General features: G+C 48.1%; 1 protein-coding gene across 2 annotated transcripts; it reads right to left on the bottom strand.

Moving 5' to 3' along the window:
• Nucleotides 1–573: 573 nt before the first annotated feature.
• MPL (MPL proto-oncogene, thrombopoietin receptor) lies at nt 574–17,226 on the bottom strand (the record flags this gene model as incomplete). Of its 2 annotated transcripts, XM_081088238.1 has the most annotated exons (12): nt 574–861; nt 1,067–1,154; nt 5,014–5,110; nt 5,269–5,428; nt 8,978–9,120; nt 9,284–9,465; nt 14,645–14,771; nt 15,020–15,182; nt 15,592–15,881; nt 16,374–16,561; nt 16,869–17,001; nt 17,148–17,226. In XM_081088238.1, 12 exons carry the CDS (start codon nt 17,224–17,226, stop codon nt 574–576), a joined length of 1,938 nt encoding a protein of 645 aa, XP_080944364.1. The 2 variants fall into 2 exon arrangements, with proteins under 2 accessions (XP_080944364.1, XP_080944365.1); XM_081088239.1 differs by lacking the exons at nt 574–861; nt 5,014–5,110; nt 5,269–5,428 and having other exon boundaries at nt 1,089–1,154.
• Between the last annotated feature and the right edge of the window lie 9,395 nt (nt 17,227–26,621).

Below are 26,621 nucleotides of genomic sequence, written 5' to 3'. Positions count from 1 at the left end.
ACAGCTAGTAAATGGAATGACAGGAATTGAACTCAGTGCTGACTCCAGAGTCTGTGCTCTTAACTAGAGGAACAAAACCAGGGGAGACCGTGATGTCATAGAAGCCAAGGTAGGAGAGAATTTAAAGGAGAAACAAGTAGTCACTGTGGCAAATGCCACAGAGAGATCAGATACATGGAGGGTTAACAAGATCCTATTGGATCTTGCAATTAGAAAGTTTGAGATGAACTTTGCCTGGGCAGTTTCATTAGCAAATTTGTAGTAGAAGTACTCATTGAAGTAGTCCAAAAAGCAAATGAGAAGTGGGGAAGTGTGGCATTAAAGAGGTGAGAGAAAGAAGGTGGAAATTAGAGCTTAGTCAAATAAATGAGCCTTGCCTGAGGAAAGAGGCTCCTGGATTTATGTCAGCAGCAGTATTGCAAGATCAGTGTTGTGAAGCCCAGCTACAAGGGTCAACAAAGAGGATGGAAATGAGGTCTGAGATGTGTTGAGATGTGTATGGTGTGGTAGGGGCAGGCGGGGGGGGGGGGGGGGGGGGGAGGGAGTAAGTAGAAAGGTGGGAAGAAAGGTCTACTAGAGGGTTTGGTTCTGTCCAGGGTACTGGGAGTGAGGAGCCTGCCAACAGGTCAGTGGTAAATAGGAATGGTTGGCGATGTGAGTGGTGCAGTAGGATCCCGACTCAGCCGTGGGCAGTTGCCCGGAGAGGGGCATGGTCCCCAGGCAAGCGGGCTGCAATCCTCGGTAGTCCATCTGGGTCTGGGAGGAACATAGGGGCAAGGGAGTCTTCTCTGAGGACTTAGGTAGAATTTCAAGGAGGCTGGGTTCCACTTCTTCATAGACATCTGAGACTGCAGCCTTGGGCTGGGAGAGATGAGAGGAAAAGTGGGCTGGATTAGCAGGTCCTCTGCGAGAAGACCCAGATTGTGTAGGAAGGAGGGTCTGGCTTGGGGTAGGCCCAGGACGATGGAATACTGGTAGGCAATGGTCTTAGAAAGGTTGTTGTGTGTTCAAGGACCCAGCTCCTTGTAGGACTAGTGGTGGGTGGTAGGGAGAGGAGTGCACTCACCGGACTCAGGGTTGCAGCATCCCTAAGGTACTGGCCTAGGACCCGGTGTAGGTCTGGCAGTGAGGGCCACAGGGCATGCCTCAGGCTCCTGGGGGAGAAGGAAAAAAGGAGACAGAGTCATGGGAGTGAGTTGGGAGGGAGGAGAACATTGAGGTGGGGCAGTGGGGGAGGCTCTGAGGTGGGCAAGTAAAGCTTGGAGAGGTAAGAGTGTAGTCAAGGCAATAAAGTGAGAGTATAGGTGCAAAGGAAACCTCTGGTGGGGGAGGGGCGCTAGCGGTGAGGAGATTAAACAAAGGAGTGGTGCAGGGCGTCCTGTCCTCACACATTCTGCTTCAGGGCCTTTGTGCTTCCTCTTTGCTCTGGAACGCTCAGTTTATTCCCTCGCTTCATTTGGGTCTCTGTTCGAATGCCATCCTGACAAAGGGGTCTTCCCTGACTACCCTGTCTAAAACAGTACTGCCTCCCTTCCCCATTACTTTATCTTCTGCTCTGCTTTATTTTTCTTTATGACACTTGACTTCTTATGTATTTATTATTATTGTATCTACTTGTTTTTGTCTCACCCCATTAGAAGAATGTAAGCTCCACGAGAGCCAAGAGTTTGTGTATTTGCTCACTTCTGTATTTCCAGTGTACAGAACAGTGTGAGGCCCATAACAGGTGCTCAAGTAATTAGCTGAATGAACGAATGAAGAGAGCCAGTGGGGGCTTATTATTAAGTTACTGGGGAAGGTGATCTATCTGGGAAGAGTATGGATTAAGGTATGTTGGGGAACTTCCAATCCTTTAGGCTCATATTTCCACATGGAGGGACTTTAGCGGAACAACATTTCAGGTCTCTTCTGTGAACCTCACTCATATCTCTCCAGGGGAGAAGGAGTGAGTTATCTGGTAAACTGGGGAAAAGGAGCTGAGTATGTCTGGTTCAGCAGCACCACCTCCTCCTTTTCCCCTTTTTACTTGGACCTGGCTACCTGCATAGAGGCTACATTCCCACCTGCATATTAAAAGTTCAAAGACATGCATGTTCAAAGAGAGATGATAGCCTAGGACCATCAAAAGAAGCTGCCTGGAGGAGTTGCTTTCTGAGCTGAGTCTTCAAGAATCAAAAGATGTTGCCAATTGAAAGACTGAGGTGGTATGCATTCTATCTTTTTTGTTTATAACTTCCAATGACATTTCTCCTTAACCTTAGTCTTCCCACATAAATAGGTCATTTATTAATAACATCTATTTAAGGGTGTGCTATCTGGCATACGCTGTACTGAGGATTTAAAGATTACCAAATAAGAAATAGGGAAGACATAATAAAATAAATGTAGTAAAATGCTACTGGTACTATTATAGAAGTCTGTATATGGGTACAAAGAGAGTAGCAAATAGGGGAGGGCTAGGAAAGGTTTCCCAGGAGTTGGTGAAGAAAGTTATTTAAAGACTAGAGGCCCGGTGCACAAAAATTTGTGCACTGGTGGGGGTGGGGGTATCCCTCAGCCCCACTTGTGCCCTCTCACAGTCTGGGACCCCTCGGGAGATAACGACCTGCTGGCTTAGGCCCACTCCCGGGTGGCAGAGGGCAGGCCCAATCCCTAGGTGCCTGCCCCGCAGCCCCTGGTTGGGCTCAGAGCAAGGCCGATTGGGGAGTTGGGGTGCCGCCCCGTCATGCACAGAGCAGGGCGGATCAGGAGGTTGCAATGCCACCCTCAGTCACGCTCAGGGTAGGGCCAATTGGGGGGTTGGGGCGCCGCCCCCTGTCACACTCAAGGCAGGGTCGATGGGGAGGTTGCGGCGCCACCCCCTGTCACACACAGAGCAGGGTGGATCAGGGGGTTGTGGCGCCACGCCTGTCACATACAGAGCCAGCCGATCAGGGGGTTGGGGCGCTGTCCCCTGTCACACACAGAGCAGGCCCATCAGTGGGGTTGGGGCTCCATACCCTGTCACACACAGAGCAGGGCTGATGGGGAGGTTGGGGAGCTCCCCCCTATCAGGCACAGAGCAGGACCGATCAGGGGGTTGGGGCACCTTCCCCTTTCATGAACAGAGCAGGGCGAATAGGGAGGTTGTGGCCCCTCCCCCTGTCACACACAGAGCCGCAGGGCGATCAGGGGGTTGGGCGCTGCCCCCTGTCACGCTGCTCCAGGGGCCAGGAGGCCTCGTGGCTCCGCTGATCCTAGTGCTAGGAGGCCTCGCTGCTCCTGGTGCTGGGAGGCCTCGTGGCTCCGCTTGACACAGGGGCAGTGAGGCCTCGCTGCTCCGCTGATCCTGATGCCGGGAGGCCTCCTGGCTCCGCTGATCCCAGGCCAGGAGGCCTCGCTGCTCCGCTGATCCTGGTGCCAGGAGGCCTCCTGGCTCTGCTGATCCCAAGCCAGGAGGCCTCGCTGCTCTGCTGATCCCAGGCCGGGAGGCCTCTCGGCTCTGCTGATCCCGGTGGTGGGAGGCCTCGATGCTCCGCTGATCCCGGTGCTGGGAGGCATATTACCCTTTTACTTATAGGATAGAGGTCTGGTGCACGGGTGGGGGCTGGCTGGTTTGCCCTGAAGGGTGTCCTGGATCAGGGTGGGGGTCCCGCTTGGGTACCTGGCCAGCCTGGGTGAGGGGATGATGGCTGTTTGCAGCTGGTCACACCCCCTTCAGGGTGGGGGTCCCCACTGGGGTGCCTGGCCAGCCTGGGTGAGGGGATGATGGCTGTTTGCAGCTGGTCACACCCCCTTCAGGGTGGGGGTCCCCACTGGGGTGCCTGGCCAGTCTGGGTGAGGGGCTGAGGGCCGTTTTCAGGCTGGCAGGTGACTGAAGCCCCTCCCAACCTCTCCTTTTTTCCTTTTTTTTTTTAATTCTGGAATTTATTTACCTTCTATGGCTGTCACTGGAGCTGAGAGCCGGCTTTAGCTCAGACCTCGGCTGCTGAAAGCAGGTTTCTGTGCTTTGTTTACCTTCTGTATTTGAAACTTTGTTGCGACTCCGGCTCTGAGATCCCAGCTGACTGAAAGCAGGTTTCTGGGGTTTTGTTTAGCTTCTATATTTGTAACAATGTTTCTTAGAGAGCAGCTCAGAGCCCAGCAGCGGCAGGCAGGGAATGTTGGCTTCCTCTGTGACTGGAGCAAGCAAGCCTCCTGTTCGGGTCAGTTGCTTGGCTGCCGGCCGCCATCTTGGCTGGCAGTTAATTTGCATATCACCCTGATTAGCCAATGGGAAGGGTAGCGAAGTTACGGCTAATTACCATGTTTCTCTTTTATTAGATAGAATAAATGGGTATTAGTCATCCATGGAGGATATTCCAGATAGAGGGTACATAATGTGCAAAGGCACTGAGAAATAAGACCACTTGACTTGTGGAGGAAATCATCAACAGTTTGGCAAGACTGATGAGCAGGGTGGAAGAAGATGGAAATGCTGGCAGGGGCCAGATCTGGCGGAGCTGTGTTTGTCGTTCTAGAATCTGAACTCTATCCTGGGGAGCGATACAGAGATTTAAAGAGGTACATGATAAATTCATGTGTGCATTTTAGAAAGAATGGTTGGGTCAGACAAATTGGAGGGAGAAGAGGCTCTGTTTCAGTGAGTCGGGTAGTGTGTGTAGGGCTAGAGAAAAGGAGCCTTTGTTTGAGCGAGGCTTAGGAGGCGGAATGACCAGACCAGATCAGACTGGATAAGGAGGAGGCGGAGGCACCTAAGTGTTTTGGCTCGGGTGGCAGGTGGACAGTAGTTTGCTCCTGAGATGAGGAGTCAGGAGGTGGGGCAGTGTGAGCGTCCAGTACAGTGCGCATGCTAAGAGTGACAGGAAGCAGTGCGACTCCCAGGGAAGGCGGGCAGGAAGCCTTTGGCTGAAGCCACAGGTGTGGACATGCAGTTGTCCAGAAAGTGGGTGTCCAAGAGCTTGGCATGCTTATTCCGAGGCCTCCGGCCCCGCCCTGACCACGGCCCGGTCTCCGGCCGGACCGGGGCGGTACCTGTAGTGCGCAGGAAACTGCCACCGCAGCAGCAGCAGGCCCAGGAGAGTGGTGAGGCCCAGCACCAGGAGCAGAGCGGTCACCAGAGAAATCCAGGCTACGGGGATGAAAAGAGTCAGACCTCCGCCACCCGGGCCGGAGCCCCGCCCCCAGGCCCGCCCCACGCCGCCCTGGCCCCGCCCCTCGTCGACCTAGGCGCGCGCGCCCCGCCAACTGCGCAGCCGCAGACCGCCTTTGCCCAGGCGGGGCCCTCACCCGTCTCCGAGGCGGTCTCTACCCGCACTGGGGCGGACCAGGCGCTCCAGGGGCCTTGGTAGGTGGGGCCGTGGAGCCTGGCGCGCAGCTGTAACCGGTAGCGGGAGCGCGGACGCAGCTCCAAGGTCTCTCCCTGGGCCCCCAGAGGCGGCTCCAGCACCTGCGCAGAGGAGAAGCGAGAAGGTGGTTATGCTTCAGGTGCGGATCCGGTCCTTAAGAGATCGGCATTTGTTGGACCAAAACCCTGCCACTTTGATACCCAGGGGATCCCCTCAGAATGCCTCACGGACAGGAAACACACATCCCTGCGGAAACCCGGAGACAGAACGTCTCCCCCTTCCTGCGGCCGCACTATGCCTGAGGCAAGCCCACCTCTAAAGAAGCGCCCTGACACCCTGACACACAGACCTCATCTGCACGGAGAACTACTCATCCCGACACAAATACACACGATACACCCTGACAGAGATCCTGGTGCAGCACAGTGACGGGGACACATGACCTCCTGTCAGAAGCAATGAAATCCCAGGCACTCAGATACTAAGGACCCTTTCCAAGTCACATGCATTCAGCAGAGGATGCCAGAATTATGCTAGTGTTATTATGCTAGTGTTGGGGTTGCAAGGACAGATTCCAAGCAGAGGGCACAAGTATCCTGTGTATAAGCAGGGAAGCTTCATTAACTTAATCATCTAGCAAGTTTTTATGAACTGCTTGTGAAATACCAAGTATTGGGCTAGCACTGGGGAAGAAGGTAAATGAAACATGGTCTCTTGCATGTCTACTAAGGAAGATATGCAAACAAGTAAATAATTATAAGTAATTAGTGCTATAATCCTATATAATAAAAGGCTAATATGCAAATTGTCCCCTGAACCGGAGTTTGACAGGTAGTTCAACCAGTGGGTGGAGCTGGCCCCTCCCCCCAGCCAGCCCCAACCCTGACCTGCCCCTCCCCCCCCCATGCCAATCAGGGCAGGCCAGCTGGACCTCACCTGTGCATGAATTCGTGCACCCGGCCTCTAGTCTATAATAATAAAAGTGTAATGTGCTAATTAGACTGGACAGCTGAACAACCTTCCAGACGTCTTTCCGGATGAAGCTGGGGCTGTGAGGGCCGACGCAGCTGCTGTGGCCGCTGCGGCTGTGAGGGCCAAGCCCCTTTCACAAATTTCATGCACTGGGCCTCTAGTAACGATATAAGTAAGGCACCAGGAGCACAAAGGAGCATTTAGTACAGTCTGAGTTGCTTGACTGGGGACTACAGAGTAGTTCAGTATGCAGGCTGGATAGGCAGGCTGGACAGTCAAAGAGGAGGCTAAGGCAGTGGGAGGAGGGATTGGAGAACTGTTAGTACAATAAATTCAACTTGTTAATAATTAGGGGGAAGAGACAAGGCAAAAGGAAGAAGAACTGAGGAGGATTCCAAGCTTGGGTAACTGGGTAAGTGGTGGTGCCATTGTCAGAGACAAAGTACAGAGGAGAAATAAGTTTGAGGAAGAAATACTGTATGGTTTCATTTTATCAAGTTCAACAACAGTCAAACTTAACAATAGTAATGCTGGAATAGTGGTTACCTTGGAAGGGAGGTCCTATGACTATAGGGGTATGAGGAGTTTCCAGGGTGCTAGAAATAACATATTGTGGTCTGGATAATGGTTACATGGGTGTATACCAGTGGTCGGCAAACTCATTAGTCAACAGAGCCAAATATCAACAGTACAATAATTGAAATTTCTTTTGAGAGCCAAATTTTTTAAACTTAAACTATATAGGTAGGTACATTGTTATTAACTTAATTAGGGTACTCCTAAAGCTGGCCTTTGCTAAAAACGTCCTCAATCTGGTTGAGGTACGTTCACTGAGGTCAATCCCTTCCAACTCTCCCATTCACACTCGTCTTGTATACTTGTTTTGTCTATCTCCTTTCGTTCATCCTCTCTATATGTCCAAACCATCTCAACATACCTTTCTCAATCCTCGATACTACATCTTCTTTCACTCCACAACGTTCCCTAAAATTAACTTAATAAACTTTACTTAAAGTTTTAAGTCAACTTTGCACTGTACGTGCGCGCCCGCATGTGGTATTTTGTGGAAGAGCCACACTCAAGGGGCCAAAGAGCTGCATGTGGCTTGCAAGCCACGATTTGCTGACCATTGGTGTATACACATGTATAAGTTAATCAACTGCTTAGTTAAATAACATTTGCGTGCTTTACTGTAGATGAGTTAAGTTTTGGATATATAGTAGTCCCTCCTTATTCATGATCTCACTCGGCATGGTTTCAGTTACCTAGTCAATCATGTTCTAAAAATATTAAATGAAAAAATTACAGAAATAAATAATTTGTAAGTTTTTATTTTATTTTTTAAAATGTACGTAACTGTAGTGGCTTCCCTACTACAGTTAATCCTCACCCGAGGATATTTTCCATTGATTTTTTAGGGAGAGTGGGAGAGAGAGGGAAAGACAGAGAAACATTGATGTGAGAGAAACACATTGATTGGTTGCCTCCTGCACGAACCCTGACCAGGGCCCGGGCCGGGGAGGAGCCTGCAACTAAGGTACGTGCCCTTGACTGTAATCGAACCTGGGACCCTTTGGTCCGAAGGTCGAAGCTCTATCTGCTGAGCCAAACTGGCTGGGGCTAATTTGTAAGTTTTTAAATGCCTGCCATTCTGAATAGCATGATGAGAGCTCACACCATCCTGCTCCATCTCACCCAAGATGCGAATCATCCCTGTGTCCTGCCTGATAGTCCCTATGTAGCTGTCAAGGTATTGCAATGCTTGAGTTCAAGTAACCCTTATTTTACTTAATAGCCCCAAAGTTCAAGAGTAGTGATGCTGGTAATTTGGATATGCCAAAGAGAAACCATAAAGTGTATGTATGTATTTATAGGAAAAAACATAGTATATATATATGCTTCAGTACTGTCCATGGTTTCAGTCCTCTACTAGGGGTCTTTGAATGTATCTCCCACAGATAAGGGGGAACTACTGTATGAGTCTGAACTGCCTCTGGGGGCTTTAGGTAGATCTATCTGGTAAGAAGTTGTATATACTGTGTAGGTGGTAAATAAGAATAAAAGTAGAGAAAGAAACTAAGATTTAACTAATGTATATGAGTATCTTCTATCTGTCAGACAGTGTGCTAGACATTTATATAATTAATCTTTACTGTAACTCTGGAAGGTAGATATATTTATTCTCATTTCACCAATAAGAAAAGTGGGACTTCAAATGTTTAAGTAATTTGCCTATGGTAGAAGTTTGTTCCCATATGGTAAGTCTGGGATGGTTAATATAAGGTTGTTAAAACCATGGAGTTGAAGCACTCTCCTAAGGAAAGCGTATACTATGTTTATCTAGAAAAGAATCTAGGATGGGCCTGTAGGAAGCACAACATATCAAGGAAGGGTGGAAAAGGAAGAGCCAGGAAAGGAAAATAAGGTTTGGTCCGAGAGAGCATGAGAATCAGGAGAGACAGGTATCGCAGCAGCAAAGGGAAGAGAACATATAAAATGGGAGTAGTCAGCAGTATCAGATGCCAAAGAGAAGTTAAGATACCAGTTGAATCATATAAACACAGATATGCAAGCCTAGACATGGACACACGGACGCCCTCACCCCTGATAACAGGCATGATGAAACTCAGGAGTACCCTGTGTGGTGAGGTCTTTGGGCATTTGTTCCTTGGTCTCACCTTCCAGTCCTGATGGCCTTCTCCTGTGTATCGGAGCTGATAGCAGGTCTCTTGGGCTGCCCAGGATGATGGGTGCTGCCATTTCAATTCCAGCTGCCCGCTGGAGACCTCCCTCCAGTGCAAGTTTGGAGTGGAGATGCGCACTACAGGGATGTCATCAGGGACTGGCCTAAGCCCTTCTGTGCATGAGACATCATGCCACCAGGGCCATGGGTCAGAAGTGTCAAGAGTTGGTGCTTCTGGGCACAGGGTCAGATGCAGTTGGGGGAGGGGCTGTGTGGGAGCAGAAAGGAAGAAAGTTCTTACCAGCATGATGGATCCAGAAAGGGGAGCCCAGGTAGCTGTGGAAAGCACCCTGGGCTGTGGTCACCTCCACAAGGACGTGAATAACACTGTCATTTCGTGACTTGAAGTGGCAGCGGGAGACCTGGGAGGGCTGTAATCCTGGATTTTTCTCTTCCTCTTCACACTTCTCCCAGATGGGGTCTCTAAGAATCAGCACACAGAATCATTGAATTAGGCCTGTCTCAGAGACTAATCCTGATATTCTCCCTCCCACAGGAGCTATGCCCTGCATGGATTACCATCTGACTCCTCTCTTAGATGGGCCTCCAGGGCGTGCTCTGTCTGCATGCCGTATGTTTTGTTTTCTGACATTTGCTTTGGTGCCCCCCCCCCCCCCCAGCCTCTTCCTCTTAAGAAAGGAGCTAGATGACACATGAAAATAGCATGGGCTATATAGAGCTCAGGTCTTGGCTTGTTGGTGTATAACTGGGAAAATTATTTGGTTTATCTTTGTCCCAATTTCCTCATTTGTAAAATGGGTTAATAATACCTATTTCACAGGACTGTTTCAAAGGTTAAAAAGCCATCATCATTCTGCAGAAAAACATCCTATGTTTTAAACCTGTTTTCAGCCCTGGATGGTGTGCTAAGTGGTTAGAGTGTCAGCCCGAGAACCGAAGGGTCGCAGGTTCAATTCCAGTTAAGGGCACATACCTGGGATGCAGGTTTCCCATCCCATTTGGGGTACCAGTGGGAGGCAACCAATTGATGTGGCTCTCTCAAATCAGTGTTTCTCTCTCTCTCTCTCTCTCTCTCTCTCTCTCTCTCTCTCTCTCTCTCTCTCTCTCTCCCCCTCCCTACCACTCTTTAAAATAATGGGAAAAATATCTTCCAGTGAGGATTAACAACAACAACAACAAAAATCTGTTCTCATACAGCAGTTCTCTTAGTCACCTCTATATGTTATTGTACTATTAGATTATTACAACAACCTCTTAACTGGCTTTTCCACCTCCATTTTTGCCACTCCCTTCAATTTGTCCCCCACACAGCTACCAGAATTTGCTTCCAAAATGTTGATCTGATAATGTCCAGAATATATCACAAATCTGCCCATTTGTTTTTTATCTTGACCACTGCCACATTAGATGCAACCACCATTATCTTTTGCCTGGATTAATGCATATGTCTAACTGGTGATCCTGCTTCTACTCTCACCTCTTTATAATTTCACAAAAAAGCAGATCTGCCCTAGCCAGTTTGGCTCAGTGGATAGAGTGTCGGTCTGTGGACTGAAGGGTCCCGGGTTCGATTCCAGTCAAGGGCACACGCCTAGGTTGCGGGCTCCATCCCCAATAGGGGGCATGCAGGAGGCAGCCGATCAATGATTCTCGCTCATCACTGATGTTTCTATCTCTCTCTCTCCCTCTCCCTTCCTCTCTAAAATCAATAAAAGCATATATTTTTTTAAAAAGCAGATCTTTTTGAAAAAATATATTTTTTTCAAAATTATAAAGAGGTGAGAGTAGTGTCTGCAGGCTGACACTCTATCCACTGAGTCAAAACCAGCTAGAGCAAGAAGCATATCTTTTTAAAATGTAAATCATATTATGTCACTCATTCGCTTAAAATCCTTTAATGGCTTCCCATCCCACTTGGAATAAAATCCAAACTCCATACATACCAGGGAGTACTCTATATGATTTAGCTCCTCCCAACCTCACCATTTTCTTGTTCTATAATTCTCATACCAGTTTACCACCCTTCATTCACAGGGGCCTTCTTTCTCTGCTACAGTTATGCCAAACGCACTGTCTTTGCATTTCACTTTGCCTTAGATTGCTCTGGCTCTAGATTTTCAGTGACTTATTCCTTCTTGCGTTTCGGTTTTAGCTCATTGGTCACCTTGGTGAGACTTGCTCTGACCACTCAGTCTAAATCAGCAGCCCCGCCCCACCCTCCCACGTAGTCTCTATCCTATAGCCGTGTTTGTCACTCCCTCCCCTCCTCCCACTAAAATATAAGTCCCCCCGATGTTGGAACCTTTTCTGTTTTATTTGTCATTCTATCCTCAGGGCTTGGCACAGTGCTTGATAATTGTTCATTAAACAAATGAATCATGTCATGTCGACTTCCTGTAGGTGGCTAACCTATAAGTGGCTAGTTATTACAAAAATTATTTATCATTTTATGTATTTTATGTTTACTCATGCATTCACCAAATTATTGAAACTGTGTGCCTGGCACTGTGCTAGGCCCTATGAATACATAGAGAAGTAATCTTCAAGGAGCTCTCATTTCAGTGGGAGAGGCAGACAAACAAACAGATGGTATTTTTCTGTGCTGTGCACAGGCTGGTTGGGAAGTATCAAGGCAGATGATCTTCCCCAAAATGGGAGGGTCAGAGAATACTTCCTGGACAAGGCAGTGCTTAAACTGAGTCTTGGACTATAAATAGGAGGCAAAGGGGACAAACAGGCATTTGAGGCACATGCTTGGGCACAGATAAGAGATACGATGCTTTGGGGGAAATTCGAAGTGGTGTAGAATGCTTTTAGCACCCTGGTGGTGAGTGGTAAATGTGAGAAGGCAGACCACAGTCATAAATGGCTTTGTAGCCTTTCTAAGGAGCTTGAACTCAATCATGTAGTAATTACAGAGACATTAAAAGATTTTAAATAGGGCCCAACTGGTTTGGCTCAGTGGATAGAGCGTCAGCCTGCGGACTGAAAGGTCCCAGGTTCAATTCCGGTCAAGGCCATGTACCTTGGTTGTGGGCACATCCCCAGTAGGAGGTGTGCAGGAGGCAGCTGATCGATGTTTCTAACTCTTTATCCCTCTCCCTTACTCTCTGTAAAAAAAAAAAAAGCAATAAAATGAATTTTTTTAAAAAAAGATTTTATTTTATTTTTTATTAAACATATTTTATTGATTTTTTACAGAGAGGAAGGGAGAGAGATAGTTAGAAACATCGATGAGAGAGAAACATTGATCAGCCGCCTCCTGCACATCTCCCACTGGGGATGTGCCCGCAACCCAGGTACATGCCCCTGACCGGAATCGAACCTGGGACCCTTGAGTCCGCAGGCCGACGCTCTATCCACTGAGCCAAACCGGTTTTGGCTTAAAAAAGATTTTAAACAGGGAATTGTCACAATTGGCTTTATACTTTAGGAAGATCATTCTAACTGCAGTTTGTAGGAGAGGATTTGTGAGGGTAGAATAGGAGAGAAATCCATTAGGACCTTGTACATGGTTTCCATGTGCAAAGTGATGAGGATATGAAAATAGGGTTGTGGGCAATGGGGGTTGAGGGAAATAGATGGATTCAAGAGATACTGAAGAGGTAGAAATAAGTATTTCTGATTGGATTTTAAGGGTATAGAAACAGCAGAAGTCCAGGGTACTTTTCATGTTTCAGGCCTGAAAAATTGAACTGATGGTAGGAGGGAGGACAATAAGAGGAGCAGCAGGTTTTGGTGGAGGAAAGGATAACTTCAGTTTTATCATCCTTGAATCCATTCTAGGCACCTGTATACATGGAAATCTATGCAGTTATTAAAAACAGTGAGTTGCATTTTTTAATGATCTCCAAGGCATATTTTTAAGTAAAAAAGTAAATATAATATATACATACAGATATGTGCAATTTATGCTGAAAATTATTATGTATAGACATATATAAATGTATAGAAAAACTGGAAAAATACATTAAAACTGTGAATAGTGTTGTTTCATTATTCATTCATTCAACAATTTTTTACTGAACACCTACTATATTCCAGGCACTGTGATAAGTGAAAATACATTGGTGAGTGTAAACAGACACTGACTTTGCCTTCATGGATCCTGTATAGTCAAGATCGGCCTTTTCCAACTGGAATTCTGTCAGAAAAAAAATGTTTTATCCTCACCTGAAGATATGTTTATTGATTTGAGAGAGAGAGGGAGAGAGAGAGAGAGAGAGAGAGAGAGAGAGAGAGAGAGAGAGAGAAACACTGCTGTGAGAGAGAAACATTGATCAGTTGCCTCCTACATGTGCCCCAATGGGGGAATCAAACCTGCAGCCTAGGTATGTGTCCTGACTGGGAATCAAACCCGCTACCTTTTTGGTGTGTGGGATGATGCTCCAACCAACTGAACTACCTAGCCAGGGCTGAGAGAACATTTTGTTATCAACCAAGTAACCAGATAAATTATAAATGTAAAATTGTAACTATGATAAGTACTTAAGAAGGAGAGCTACCTGGTACAACAAGGATGTAGAGTAGTGCTATTGGAAGATCAGGGGAAGGTTCCCTGAGGAGGTGACATTTGAGTTGAGGTCTATCTGAAGGATAAGTGGAAGTCAAGTAAAGGCAGGAGAGCTGGGTAAACAGCATGGGCAAAGACCCAGAGGCAGGAGGGAATATGGCAAATAAGAGGGAACCCAAGAAGACCAGTACTAGAGCATGGAGAGCAAAGGGCAGCACAGTATAACCAGAGGCTTAAGGCTGAGGTAAGGGCTGAGTCTTTAGAACTTTCTAAGGCCATGATAGAATTCTTTTCTTTTTAAAAAATATATTTTATTGATTTTTTTTATGGAGAGGAAGGAAGAGGGATAGAGAGTTAGAAACATCGGTGAGAGAGAAACATTGATCAGCTGCCTCCTGCACACCCGCCACTGGGGATGTGCCCGCAACCAAGGTACATGCCCTTGATCGGAATCGAACCTGGGACCCTTCAGTCCGCAGGCTGACTCTCTATCCACTGAGCCAAACCAGTTACAGCAATGATAGAATCCTTTATCCTAAGATCAATTGAAGGTTTTTAAGTAGGAAGTGTTATGTTCATGTTTTCACTTTTAAAAGATCACTGCAGCTCCTGTGTGGAGAATGATTTGAGGATTCAAGAGGTGATCAGTTAATGAATATTCTCAGGCACCCAAGTGAGAGTTGATGGTGGCCTGTATTAGGATATTTAATACACAAGATCAACAAGCCTTGCTTATAGGTTAGGTATGGTGGGGGTGACAATCAATGAGATGTTTGGTGGAATTTCTTGAAGACCAGGCAAAGTTTTGATTGGATTTGATAGTGAAGAGTTGCAGTACATAAGGGAAGGCCAGGCAAAATCTGAGATTAACAAAGGTCACTCTGTCAGCAGCATGGGGGATGAGTTGGAGGTGAATGAGAATATAGGCAGTTGCAGTGGTCCAGGTGACAGTGGGGATGGGGAGAGGTTGAGAAGATAAAAAACCCATTGGAGGATGAGAGCATGGAGGCCATTTGGTTTTGGGACAGGGAGGGGAGTGAAGAGGACCAAGAACAACCTCTCCCTTCTTTTGGCAAGATTGTGCCTCTCTCCCATGACATCAAGCTCAACCAGCAATTCAACTCTCACCTGTCTCTGGGACAGCACCACGGCCTGCTGTGGTAGAAGAAGCCTTGGGAGCCAGCATGGTCCTGTTGCTGCCACTGACAGGTGACATTCTTCAAGTCCAGGGTAAAGCATTGTAGTCCAATTTCCACTGAATCAGAGAAGGAAGTCACATTAGGGCCCACAGGCTTCTACTCTATATGGTATCCAGATCATCTTAACGTACATAACTTGGAACATTTACGCCGATTCTTTGTTTTCTCCCTGAACATGGTTCTCTCTGTTGCAAGTTTGAGGTCATCAGGAAGGACCAGGGTTATCAGAGCTTCCATGTCCAGCCCATGCCTCCCTAAAGACCTTTTTATTTCCTCTTCATCTCCCCATTCCTTTATGACTCACCTGCATCTCCAGGCAGGTCCACAGTCTCAGGGTGGGACCAGGGTCCCCAAGAGCCATGGAGGGAGACCCCATCAGGTTGGCTGCGCAGCTGGAGCCAGTAGGAATTCCCAGGCTGGAGCCCCGAGATGAGGCAGCTTCCACTCATCACTGTCAGAGACGGAGCCTTGAGAGAAGAATCCCAGTCTCAGAATCTAGGTCTGCCTCTCAGCCAAGACAGCCTCCATCTCTTATATTTGAAGCCCCACAGCATGCCTGTGGAGAGATGCTCAGTTCCTTACCGCATAGATATGCACACAGACTGGAGGCCAGGCCAGTGGGTTTCAGGTGGTGGTCAGGGGTTTTTAGGGAAGTCCCCATTAATTGGGAGGCCTCAAGCTCTCAATTTTATTGGTGTGAATGACCCAAAGTGGAAGATCCCTAAATAGACACAGTTCCTGAGGACCAATCAGAGTTTGTACTAACTCCCCAAGGACTAACCCAATCTAGTATCCCCAAAGTATGGCCTGTCCTTTCTTGGGGCAAAATAATTCGGGGTAGGAGATAGGAAGTGGAGTGAAAGAAGGCCAGAATACTTCTCTAGTTGGGGAGGTCTGCCCTAGTCCATCCTGTTGGGGCTGTGCACATGGAGTCTGGTCCAGAGCTGGGGCTGGGTTTGACCTCCACTGAGCTGGGCAGCAGGTTTCTGTGGACAGCAACTGCATGACTGTGGGACCAGTGGAGTTCCTGGGATCCTTGGGGCCATAGCGGAGTTCATGCCTTAGGAAATCACTGATTTCAGGAGCTGGGGCCTTCCAGCTGATCTGAAGTTCCCCTGGTTGGCTCCCGCCCATGGCCTTGATGATATTGGGGGGAGCTGGTAGGCCTGAGGGCAAGATAGAGCACATCAGAACTGTCTACAGTTTAACCCATGGATTTTAGAGAGGGGTGCTGGAGGCTGGTTTGGCTCTCTTGGAGGGCAGGCAGGGAGACTCCTTATCCTGTTTTCCTTTCCTCATGAGAACAGTGACCTCATTCCAAGTTAGTTAGACTCAGTGCTCCTCAAGAGTGGGGATCTCTTTTCATCAAGGGCAGGGATCTCTGTATACTTGTCACCTAGCACAGTGCCTGGCACTGTTGAATGAGTGTGTAAATGAATAGGTTAATGATGGGAAGGCCAGGGTATCTATGATGTGAAATGAAGTCTAGGTCTCGATGCCAAGGCTGGGAGGAATGATAGGGTGTCTTGAGGTGTCTCTGGGGGTCTAGTAATGAAGGCCATGCATGTTGTCCTGAAAGAGCACCAACTGGTCTGACTCTATGACCTAGCCTGGGGGCAGCAAATAGAGGGGCCAGGGTGACGGAGGATGGCCCTTACCCACATTGTCCACAAAGAGCACCCGCTGGGTCAGATTCTGGTTCAAGAACACATTTTTCACCCAGAGGTGCAGTGGGGAGAAGAGACGAACTTCATCCTGGGCTGGAAACTGGCACATATATCGAATTCCAAAGGGAGACACAGGGAACAGGCACGGGGGACTCAGGGGGCAGGCACGGGGCTCCTCCCTGTGGGCAGAGAAAAAGTCCATCCTACCTACCCAGCCACCCTCAGGACCCAGGCTGGCCCCAAGCCCTACTTCTATTTCCATTACTGTCTCTTTTTTCTCAGTACCTGGGATAGGTTGGATGAGGGGTTATGTAGAGGCTTGAGCTGGATCTATCCAAAGCACATGAATTCATTAAGTGGCTACTGAAGGCAGGTACTTGAAGTAATTCTCTTATGGGGCCAAAGGCAGGGAAGCTACTGGAGCAGGGCTCAGCTGAGGTAAGAACAGGACAGGTGCAGGGGAGTGGGGCACAGCCCAGCACATACCCTGGGTAGGCATACAGCAGCTGGTATGTTCCACTGGGTGCTGCCTCTTCCTCATCCCAGAAGCAAGTGAGGTCCTCAAATGTTTGAGAAAAACATTTCAGAGGCTCTGAGTCCAAGGCGAGCAAGGAGGCATCTGAGGGACAGCTGGTGAGTTGGGCTCTGGGTCCTTCCAGGCATGTTTGAGAAAGATAGGGGACCAGTGGGAGCCTCCTAATTTGCATCCCTCCCAGGGCTCCCTCTTCCTGCCTATAGGTGAGATCCACCCTCCATACACCTCACCTTGGCTGGTGACTTGTGCCAGGTTTGGGGGAGCCAGGAGGAGGCAGGAGGTGACCACCAAGAGGGCCCAGGAGGGCATCTTCTCCGGCACTGTGTGGCTGCCTTAGCCCATCCTCCCTTCAGGAAGCCGGGCCCCAATCCCCCCCCCCGGGCCAGCCCCTCAGGTTCCTGTCAGATACAGCCCCACGTCCTGTCCCTGTCCCTGCCCCTGCCCCTGTGGGGCCTATCCAGACCACACTGGGGCCAGGGGCCAGGGGAGGGGGAAGGGGACAAGCGGGTAGGAGGGATTTGAAAGAGGATACGGGCTTTTTGGTGGGAGTGAGATGGGGGTTATAATTTGACCATGTATGAAAAGGAGATTCAGCGTCCAAGTGTGTCTAAGTTGACTATTGCAGAAGGGCGTGTTATCGACAAAAACAGTAACATTTACTAACAGTGAGCACTTACTGTGCTGCCATGTTTTAAGTGCTTCATATCTATTGGCTTAGCTAATCCTCACAATAGTCTTATTATTCCCATTAGAGAAGTGAGCAAATTAAGATGAAGAGAAGTTGAAGGTTTGCCTCAGATCATATGCCTACTCAGAGGTAAAGCTCAGGAACCACGTGCTTAACAGCCACGTGATGCTCTTGGAAAGTGTAGTGCCAAGAAATGACCACCTGCCACACAACCACAACAAAATGGTGGCTATTTCCATTTCAATAGGTTCTGTGACTTTGTGCACAAGTGAACACATTCTCCCTGGAACTGGACATGCCCCTTTCATTGTGGGTAGCTCCACAGCTGCCTCCCATTCTTTGCTGTTCAAAGTGTGGTCAGTAGACCAGGAGCAAAAGCATTACCTGGGAACTTGTTAGAAATGCAGAATCTTGGGCCCTACCCGAAATGTACCAAAATAGAATCTGCATTTTACCAAAATTGCCAGATGATTCGAATACACATTAAAGTTAGAGAAGCACTAGTCTTCAGTATTTTTATCTAGTTGGCTTGAAATCAAAGGATGGTTGGTCTCAGCTCTTCAGCTCATGCTCATCTTCCTCACATTAGCAGCAGAATAGTGGGCATGACCCCTTGTCTGAAGCCCAGGCCTCCTCCTGGAGGGCTGTAACTATGGGTGGCTTTTATGTCAACTCTCAGGAGCTTTGACTCTTGCAGGTTGGGACATGGGGCTGGGGGCGGGGGGGGGGGGGCGTGTAATATGCCACATAAACTCCCACAGGGAGTTGGAGCTCCCATTGCTGGCTCTACAGATTTGAGTGTCCTTAATATCACCTTTCTCTCTTCCTCCCAAATTAATGCTTTTAAACATAGAACATTTGTAAAGTCCACAGGGAATGGAATGGCCCCTTAAGGGGAGGGGAGAAAGAGTAGGGAAATGGAAATCCTTCAGCCTTCCTGTGAGGTCTTAGTTTCTCTGGCATCATTTCTTTGCACAAAGTCTCTGAGCCAGGTTAGTCCTGATTCCTGTCCAGCTCTCAGGTTCAAAGACCAGCTGCCTTTGCCCAATGGGGATGATTTTGGATGCCTCTCCCAGCCCCCAACCAATGGCCATCCAACCTCTATCAGGTCAAGTGAGAGAGGAAAGACAGCTTTAATGTTCATATAGGCCCGTGGCTTTGATGCTATGTATATACTGATGATTTCAAAATTAATATGTCTAACTTTCTTTCAGATTTGGATTACGTCTCCACTTGTATGTCCAATGGGCATATTATTCTTAAGATGGCCAAAATAAAACTCTTGATTCTGGTTCCCATGCCTAAACCTGTTTTATTTTTTCCTAGTCTTATCCACGTCTATAAATGGCAATACTACTCAGTTGATCAAACCCAAAATCTCAGTACTCTTTGGTTTCTGTCTTTCTCTTATCTTGAGTTCACAGATATCTTTTATTTTTTCATTAGTACCCAGATATCTTTTAAAGATGTATCCTGAATCTGAACACTTTTTACCACCTCTTCTCCTACCATCTGAGTCCAAGTCTGAATGACTGCAATAGCTTCCTAACTGTCTCCACTCCACCCCTTTCATCTGTCTTCCACGTAATGTAGGGCTATGTTTAGACTGCAAATCGTATTTCTTTGCTCCCCTGCTAAATTCCTCTAATGATCCTACTGCACTTCGAATAAAATCCAGACACCTCCTACTGGCACACAAAATCCTGCCTGACCTGGTCCCTGCCTACTTAAATCTCATCTCCTACCACTGTCTTTACTCTGGCCCAGCCACAATAACCTCATTGTGTCTCTCATCTTAATCCTTATCATACTCAACCTTTCGGCAACATTTGATATTCTTCTCCTTCTTTGGGTTCTGCGATGTATCACATTCTCCTAGTTCCTCCTACTCCCCACCCCGTTTCTTTCTTTCTTTGCTCTTTCTCTTAAATGTTGCTGTTCCCCAGATAGCCTTGCTTTGCCCTTTATATTGCCCAAGTGATCTCATAGCTTCACGTGCATCTATATAGCAGTAATTCCCAAGTCTTTATCACTCTCTTGATCTTAAAATTCTCAAGTTACTTTTTAGACATCTCTGTTTGTTGTTCCACAGGCACTTCAACTCACTGAGTCCCGCCCCCCCCCCCCCCCCAAAAAAAAAAAACCAAACAAACAAACGATTACACCCTGTCAGATCTTTTCTTCTTCCTGTGCTCACATCTCACCATAGCCTACCTGGGCGTTTACGCCTGAAACCTGACAATGATCTTCAATTCTTCATTCTCCCTCCACTCTAGCATCCAGCTTTTACCAAGTCCGGTGACTTCTACAGGAAGCTGGTATAGTAGTGGTTAAGGGTGCAGAGCCCACAAGACAAGAGGCTTGTCTATGACTGTCAGAGTTGAGATGAGGGCTTCTGCTCCTGCATGGAAGGAGGTCCAGCTACCTGTCCTGTCATTTCCCCGTTTTTCTCTGCTCCCACACAGCTGGAAAGAGGTGCCTTCCCCAGTCCTCTACTTATTTAGAATATCAAGCAGGAACTGGACTAGGCCTAGGGAGACCACTTAGAGTCCAGTAGGCTTCTTAAGGTCCAGCCCAGAGCAGCAGGCCTGGGCTTTCTGTCGGCATGTAAGGTCAAAGTGCAGCCATTGCTGAAAGAACTCAAGGGGTTGCTGGATGAGGATGGGCTCGGGCAGTAAGTGGAATGCTGTTAAACTGCTCTCTGGGGGCAGGAAGAGATGAAGTCTTGTTTTGTAGCATTTGCTGCTTTTTGCAGTGTAAATACCCAACCATGGCTAATTTCAAGCTACTAACATAATGTCACTGAACAGTGACTGAGAAGAGAATTGGCTCTCTCGAGCCTGTACCTGTGCCATTGCCCTTGTCTCACCATTTCCCCAGATTTCCAACACCTGTGTTTTCATCCAGTCGGAAAGTCCGAGATAGGTTGCTCCAGGCACTTGGATTCTCCATCTCCTCATCGCTTTCCTAAAATTGCCCAACTTCTCTCCAAAATGCTTGTTCCATTTACTCCTCTAGCAGTGTGTTAAAGCATGCTACTTTCCCCACATCTTTTTCAGTGCTGTTTTAAGTCTGCCATTCTGATAGTTAACAAATGGCATCTCCTTACTCTATCCTTTTTCTGAAGCTCAAATTTGCTTTTATTCTTTCTCTGCTTAAATTCCTTCCATGAATCCACACGAGACTCATCTCGAGATGCTAGAACACAGCCCTTTGACCTTTCATCTCCCAGTTCTTGGAGTCTCTCCCTCATTCTGCCACAGAGGCTTGTTTCCTTGCTTCCCCAGGCACAACCCTCCAATCTCAGCCTGCTAGAACTTTCTTTCTGATTCAAGATCAGCCCCCAAGTCACTACTTCTTAGAAAGTCTTTTGGAGGAAAAGGCTAATTTAAAAAGACAACTGCAATTTCACATTCCTTTCAGAGGCATCAGTAGCTCTCTTGTGATCAGAAACAACCTGGTGAGCCTTTGGGCATGACCTCGATAGGAAGGTGTTATAGAACTACATTTGCTCGCCCTAACCAGTTTGGCTCGGTGGATAGAGCATCAGCCTGTGGACTCAGAGGTCCTGGGGTCGATTCCCATCAAGGGCATGTACCTTGGTTGTGGGCGGGCACATCCCCAGTGGGGAGTGTGCGGGAGGCAGCTGATCAATGTTTCTCTCTCATTGATGTTTCTAACTCTCTATCCCTCTCCCTCCCTCTCTGTAAAAAAATCAATAAAATGTATTAAAAAGTAAAAAGAACTACATTTGCTGAATATGAAGTTGGTGGGACTTTTGGCGTGTTCTGTGCTGACTCCTGAGAAAGAGGAGGGCTAGTAAATGACAGCAACCTGAGGAGGAGGAGAAGCTTCACCAGAGAGAAATTCCAGAAGGAGGACTGTCGGGGGGAAATTTTATACTAGTGATGCCTAATATTCAGTTTTAACTTTACACCCTCTTCTGTGAATGCTTAGCTTCCCCATGAACACCCCAGACATTCAGTAAAAGTGTCCTATACACAATACCTGATATTCATGGTGATTTGGGAACAGGGAGAAATACTTTTTCTGATACCTGTGGAGTTGAAAGAGGATGCAGCTATGGAAAGTGAGCAACCTAGTAATCAAGAATTTAGCAAGAGGCATGGATGCATGGAACAGACTGACAGATCTTAGAGGGGAACATATATGTACATACTAGAGGCCTAATGCCCAAAATTCGTGCAAGGGGCTCAGCAGCTTGCCTCGACCCTCGCAGCCCCGGCTTCATCCGGAAGGTCGTCTGGAAGGACGTCCGGAAGGTTGGTCGGCTATCCGGTCTAATTAGCATATTATGCTTTCATTATTATAGATGCATAGCACATGGACAGAAATAATAGTGTGGGGAAAGCCTGGGGTGAGGCTAGGACTGGGTGGAGGGGGGAAATAGGGGACATCTGTAGTACTGGCAACAATAATAAAATAAAATAAAAGAATTTAGCAAAAGCAGGGATTCAGGTTGAGAGATGATCATGAGGATGTAAACCCTTACAGAGTCCTAGTAAAAACAGGGCAGGGTGTGGACTTCCCTGAGAATGTGGAATAGGGACTGAGCTGTTCTAACTGAATATACGGCTGCCTTAAGGACATTTGGGTTGCATACTTACAGCCTGTCCTTCCTCTGTGTCCCCTCAACATTTTTGTGCCTCTGTTGAAGTGCTTTCGTACATAAACAGCCATGCTGTCTCTACCTTAGCTAAACAGGTGGGGATTGTCATTTTAATTCTCTCCTCCAAGTTAGGCTCTTCTTCCCTGATTTCCCATCCTACCATTATCCTGCCAGCTACCATTAATAAACATTTGCATGTCTCATTTCATCACACAATGACTCTATCAGGTGCCCCTTTCCTTACTTTATAGAAGAGAAAATAGAGGCTGTGATGAATTAAATGGGTTGTCTAGAGTCATTACTAAGGAGCAGAGCTGAGATTTGAATTAAGGTCTGTTTGACTCCAAAGTCTGTTCTTTAATTACTACATAGACACCCTGACTAGGACCTCTGATTCCTCATTTTATGCATTGTTTTAACATTATGTGCTTAGCACAGGGCCTGGCGTGAGTCTCTCCCACAGTATGAAGCTACGTTCAAAATAGGCCTCCAGAGAGACTTAATTTAAGTAAATGGAAAAAGGACCAGTAGATGCCTAGCAGTGACCCCAAGCGAGAGAGCTGCAGGGGACTCAATTTGGTCAGCCCTCCATCTTTCATTCTCCATGAGACTTCCTGGTTTCTGAGCTGCTTTTACTGAGCTGCCAGGCTCTCTCTGAACCCTGAGTCCATGTTTCCTGTTGAGGAAACATGAGGACCAGCCTACTCCAGCCAAACTCTGGTTGGTCTGCCCCACTAGGGAGGGGGCTGGGAGTGAGATAAGAGGATGCACAGCGCATAGGAGGAGCCTGAGCTGCCCAGAGGGCCATGCAGGAAATCACTTCTTCCTTGGGGGCTGAGAGAGAATGACTCAGGGCTGACTGGTGGGAGTTCCCTTTTTTGGGCCAGGACTGGATGCAGTGAGGCGCCTTGGACAGCATGCTCAGGTTCGCCTCCCCCAGCTGCCTGCCTAATGACCCTTTGAGAGATGTGTCTTGGCCCTTTCTCCTCTTTTCCATCATTTCTCTGGAAACAAGTTTGTGCTGCTGGACTGGTCTATTGCTCCAACCCCCCTGCCCAACCCAGAGCATTGCCTGTGAAAATATAGCTGTAGAGAGAAGCAGTGAGAACTGAAGCTAGGCAGGTGTGGGCGGGTGAGGCTGAGTATGTAGCTCATACTCAGTTTGCTGCCTTGTTTGTAGTGAGGCTGTGAGTGCGATGGGGCTACAGTGGAAATGTGGGGATCTTCTATTGGGAGAGGGTGCCCCTTGGGCCCTGCCCTTAGCCCAGGACCTGGCGTGCAGTATGAGATCAGTGTATTTGTGTTGAATTTGGGAGTTGTATTATACCCCAATCTGAACCCTTTTCACTGTACCAGAGAAGTAGCATAGCACTATGGCTAAGAGAGGGACTCTGAAGTCAGAATATCCAGGTTTGAATCCCAGCTCTGCCATTTACTAGTTGTCAGACTTTGGCTAAGTCACTTAGCCTCTCTCAGCTTATTTTCTCTTCTGTAAAATGGGAATGATAATAATAGTACCTGCCTAATAATAGTACCTACCTAATGCTGTTGAAGATTGAAGGAATTAATGCAGGCTAAGTGCTTGGAACAGTGCCTGGCAATTAAGTGCCATATAAGTATTAGTTGTTTTTGCTCTTTTAGTGACTGGCATCTCCATCAACCCAGTTTTCTAAACAGAAGCTTGGCAGTAAACCTAAATAGACTCTACCCTTTCCTTCCCTTCCCATATTCAACCCCCGTCCATTTTTTTACCCATGTATTTCTTCCAGTTTACCACCACCCCATCATTTCTCACCTGCACTGTTGAGAATTGGCTCAGACAGTAAGTGGGATTCAAACTCCTTGCCTTCACTCTGTCTTTCTTTAATAGCTTTATTGAGATACTAGAGGCCCAATGCATGAAATTTGTGCAAGGGTAGGCCTTCCTTCCCCTGGCTCCTGGCTTTGCGGCCCCACCCCCCACCTGCACCAGCCTTGGCCTGGCGCTGCCCATGTCCACTGCCACACACCCCTGGATCCCTGGTTCTGCAGAGACCCCAATTGTGGAGCCCCCCTCACCCCCCCCCGATTCATTGCCCTGCCGGCCAGTGGCCTGGGCCTCCCTCTGTGGGGAGGTGGTGGGGCGATGGTGGCCTGCCCCCCTCCACCAATCGCATCACACCCACCTTGGCTGGCCTGGTGCCAGTGCATGTCATAGCATGATTGTCCAGATGGTCGTTCTGCTGTTCGGCTGTTTGGTCAATTTGCATATTATGGTTTTTTATTATAGATAGTTCACTCATTTAAAGTGTACAATTCAGTAGTTTTTAATATATTCACATATATATGCAACCACAATTTTAGACTTTTTTATCACCTCAAAAAGAAATCCATAGTTTTTAGATCTTGCCCTCCTAGCGCCCATCTTTGTCCCAGCCCTAAAGTAGCAGATTCACCTATTCTGGACACTTCATATAAGTTATATACAAATATAATATGTGGTCTTTTGTTACTAGCTTCTTTCACTTAGCATGGTAATATATATATTAAAAAAAAGACAACCATTCAAATTGACCGTACTTTTGCTACACCTTAAGCCACGTCCATCAGCCAATCAGAGCAACTATATGCAAATTAACCCAACCAAGATGGTGGCCGGCAGCCACGAAGCTGGAGCAAGCAGGAGGCTTGGTTGCCTCAATGATGGAGGAAGCCAAGCTTCCCACTTGCTGCGGCGGGCTCTGAGCTCCACTTAAAGCAACAAAGTTTCAATTATGAAGATAAATAAACCCCAGATACCTGCTTTCAGCTGGCCGTGGCTATGGAGCTGGAGTGAGCAGGAGGCTTGGGTTGCCCCTGGCGATGGAGGAAGCCAAGCTTCCCTCTTGCCCACCCTGGCCGGCTCTGAGCTCTTCTCAAGGCTACAAAGTTTCAATTATAGAAGGTAAATAAATCCCAGAATAAAAAAGAAAAAAAGGAGAGGATGGGAGCTTCCGTCACTGGTGGGGCTTGACCAACCTGAAAACGGCCCTCAGCCCCTCACTCAGACTGGCCAGACAACCCAGTGGGGACCCCTCACCCTAAAGGGGGTATGGCCAGCCTGAAAACAGCCATCAGCTCCTCACCCAGGCTGGCCAAACCTCCATGGGGTGAGGGTCCCCACTGGGAGGGGGGCTTGACCAGCCTGCAAACAGCCATCAGACCTTCACCCAGGCTGGCCAGGCACCCCAGTGAGGACCCCCCACCCTGAAGGGGGTGTGACCAGCTGCAAACAGCCATCAGCCCCTTACTCAGGCTGGCCAGGAACCCCAGTGGGTACCCCCACCCTGAAGGGAGTGTGACCAGCCTGCAAACACTCATCAGCCCCTCACCCAGGCTGGCCAGGAACCCCAGTGGGACCCCCACCCTGATCCAGGACACCCTTCCGGGCAAACCAGCCGGCCCCCACCCATGCACCAGGCCTCTATCCTATTTAATAAAAGGGTAATATGCAAATTGACCCTAACAGCAGAACGACTGGGAATGACTGGTCACTATGACACACACTGACCACCAGGGGCCAGACACTCAATGCAGGAGGTGCCCCCTGGTGGTCAGTGTGCTCCCACAGGGGGAGCTCTGCTCAGCCACAAGCCAGGCTGATGGCTGCCAGTACAGTGGTGGTGGTGGGAGCCTCTCCCGCCTCCTCAGCAGTGCTAAGGATGTCCAACTGCAGCTTAGGCTTGCTCCCTGCTGGCAAGTGGCCATCCCCCGAGAGCTCCCGGGCTGACAGAGGGATGTCTGACTGCCAGCTTAGGCCCAATCCCCCGGGGAGTGGGCCTAAGCCAGCAGGTGGTCATCCCCCGAGGGGTCCCAGACTGCGAGAGGGCACAGGCCGGGCTGAGGGACCCCCCCCCCCCCTCCACGAGTGCACAAATTTTTGTGCACTGGGCCTCTAGTGTGTGTGTGTGTGTGTGTGTGTGTGTGTGTGTGTGTAATATATATGTATATATATTATTGATTTCAGAGATGAAGGAAGAGGGAGAGAAAGAAACATCAATGATGAGAGAGAATACTTGATTGGCTGCCTTCTGCATGCCCCCTACTGCATACCCTCTACTGGGGATCGAGCCAGCAACCTGGGCATGTGCCCTTGACTGGAAATGAACCTGGGACATTTCAGTCTGCAGGCTGATATTCTTTCCACTGAGCCAAACCGGCTAGGGCTTTTTTTTTTTTCTTTTTAAGATTTAACTGTTTTCATTTATTTTTAGAGAGAGAGGAAGGGAGAGGGAGAGGAGAGAGGGAAACATCGATGTGAGAGAAACATCAATCGGCTGCCTCCCGCACACCCTCTACCCAGTATCAGGCCTATAGAGTCCAGCACAGGCTGGCCCCTGACACCTTTCTGGATTCATTACCCTCACA

The sequence above is a fragment of the Myotis nattereri genome (genome assembly GCF_964212035.1).
Source record: "Myotis nattereri genome assembly, chromosome: 3".
NCBI lineage: Eukaryota > Metazoa > Chordata > Mammalia > Chiroptera > Vespertilionidae > Myotis > Myotis nattereri.
The sequence above is the reverse complement of the archived record's forward strand: the minus strand, read 5'-3'. Positions and strand labels throughout refer to the sequence as shown.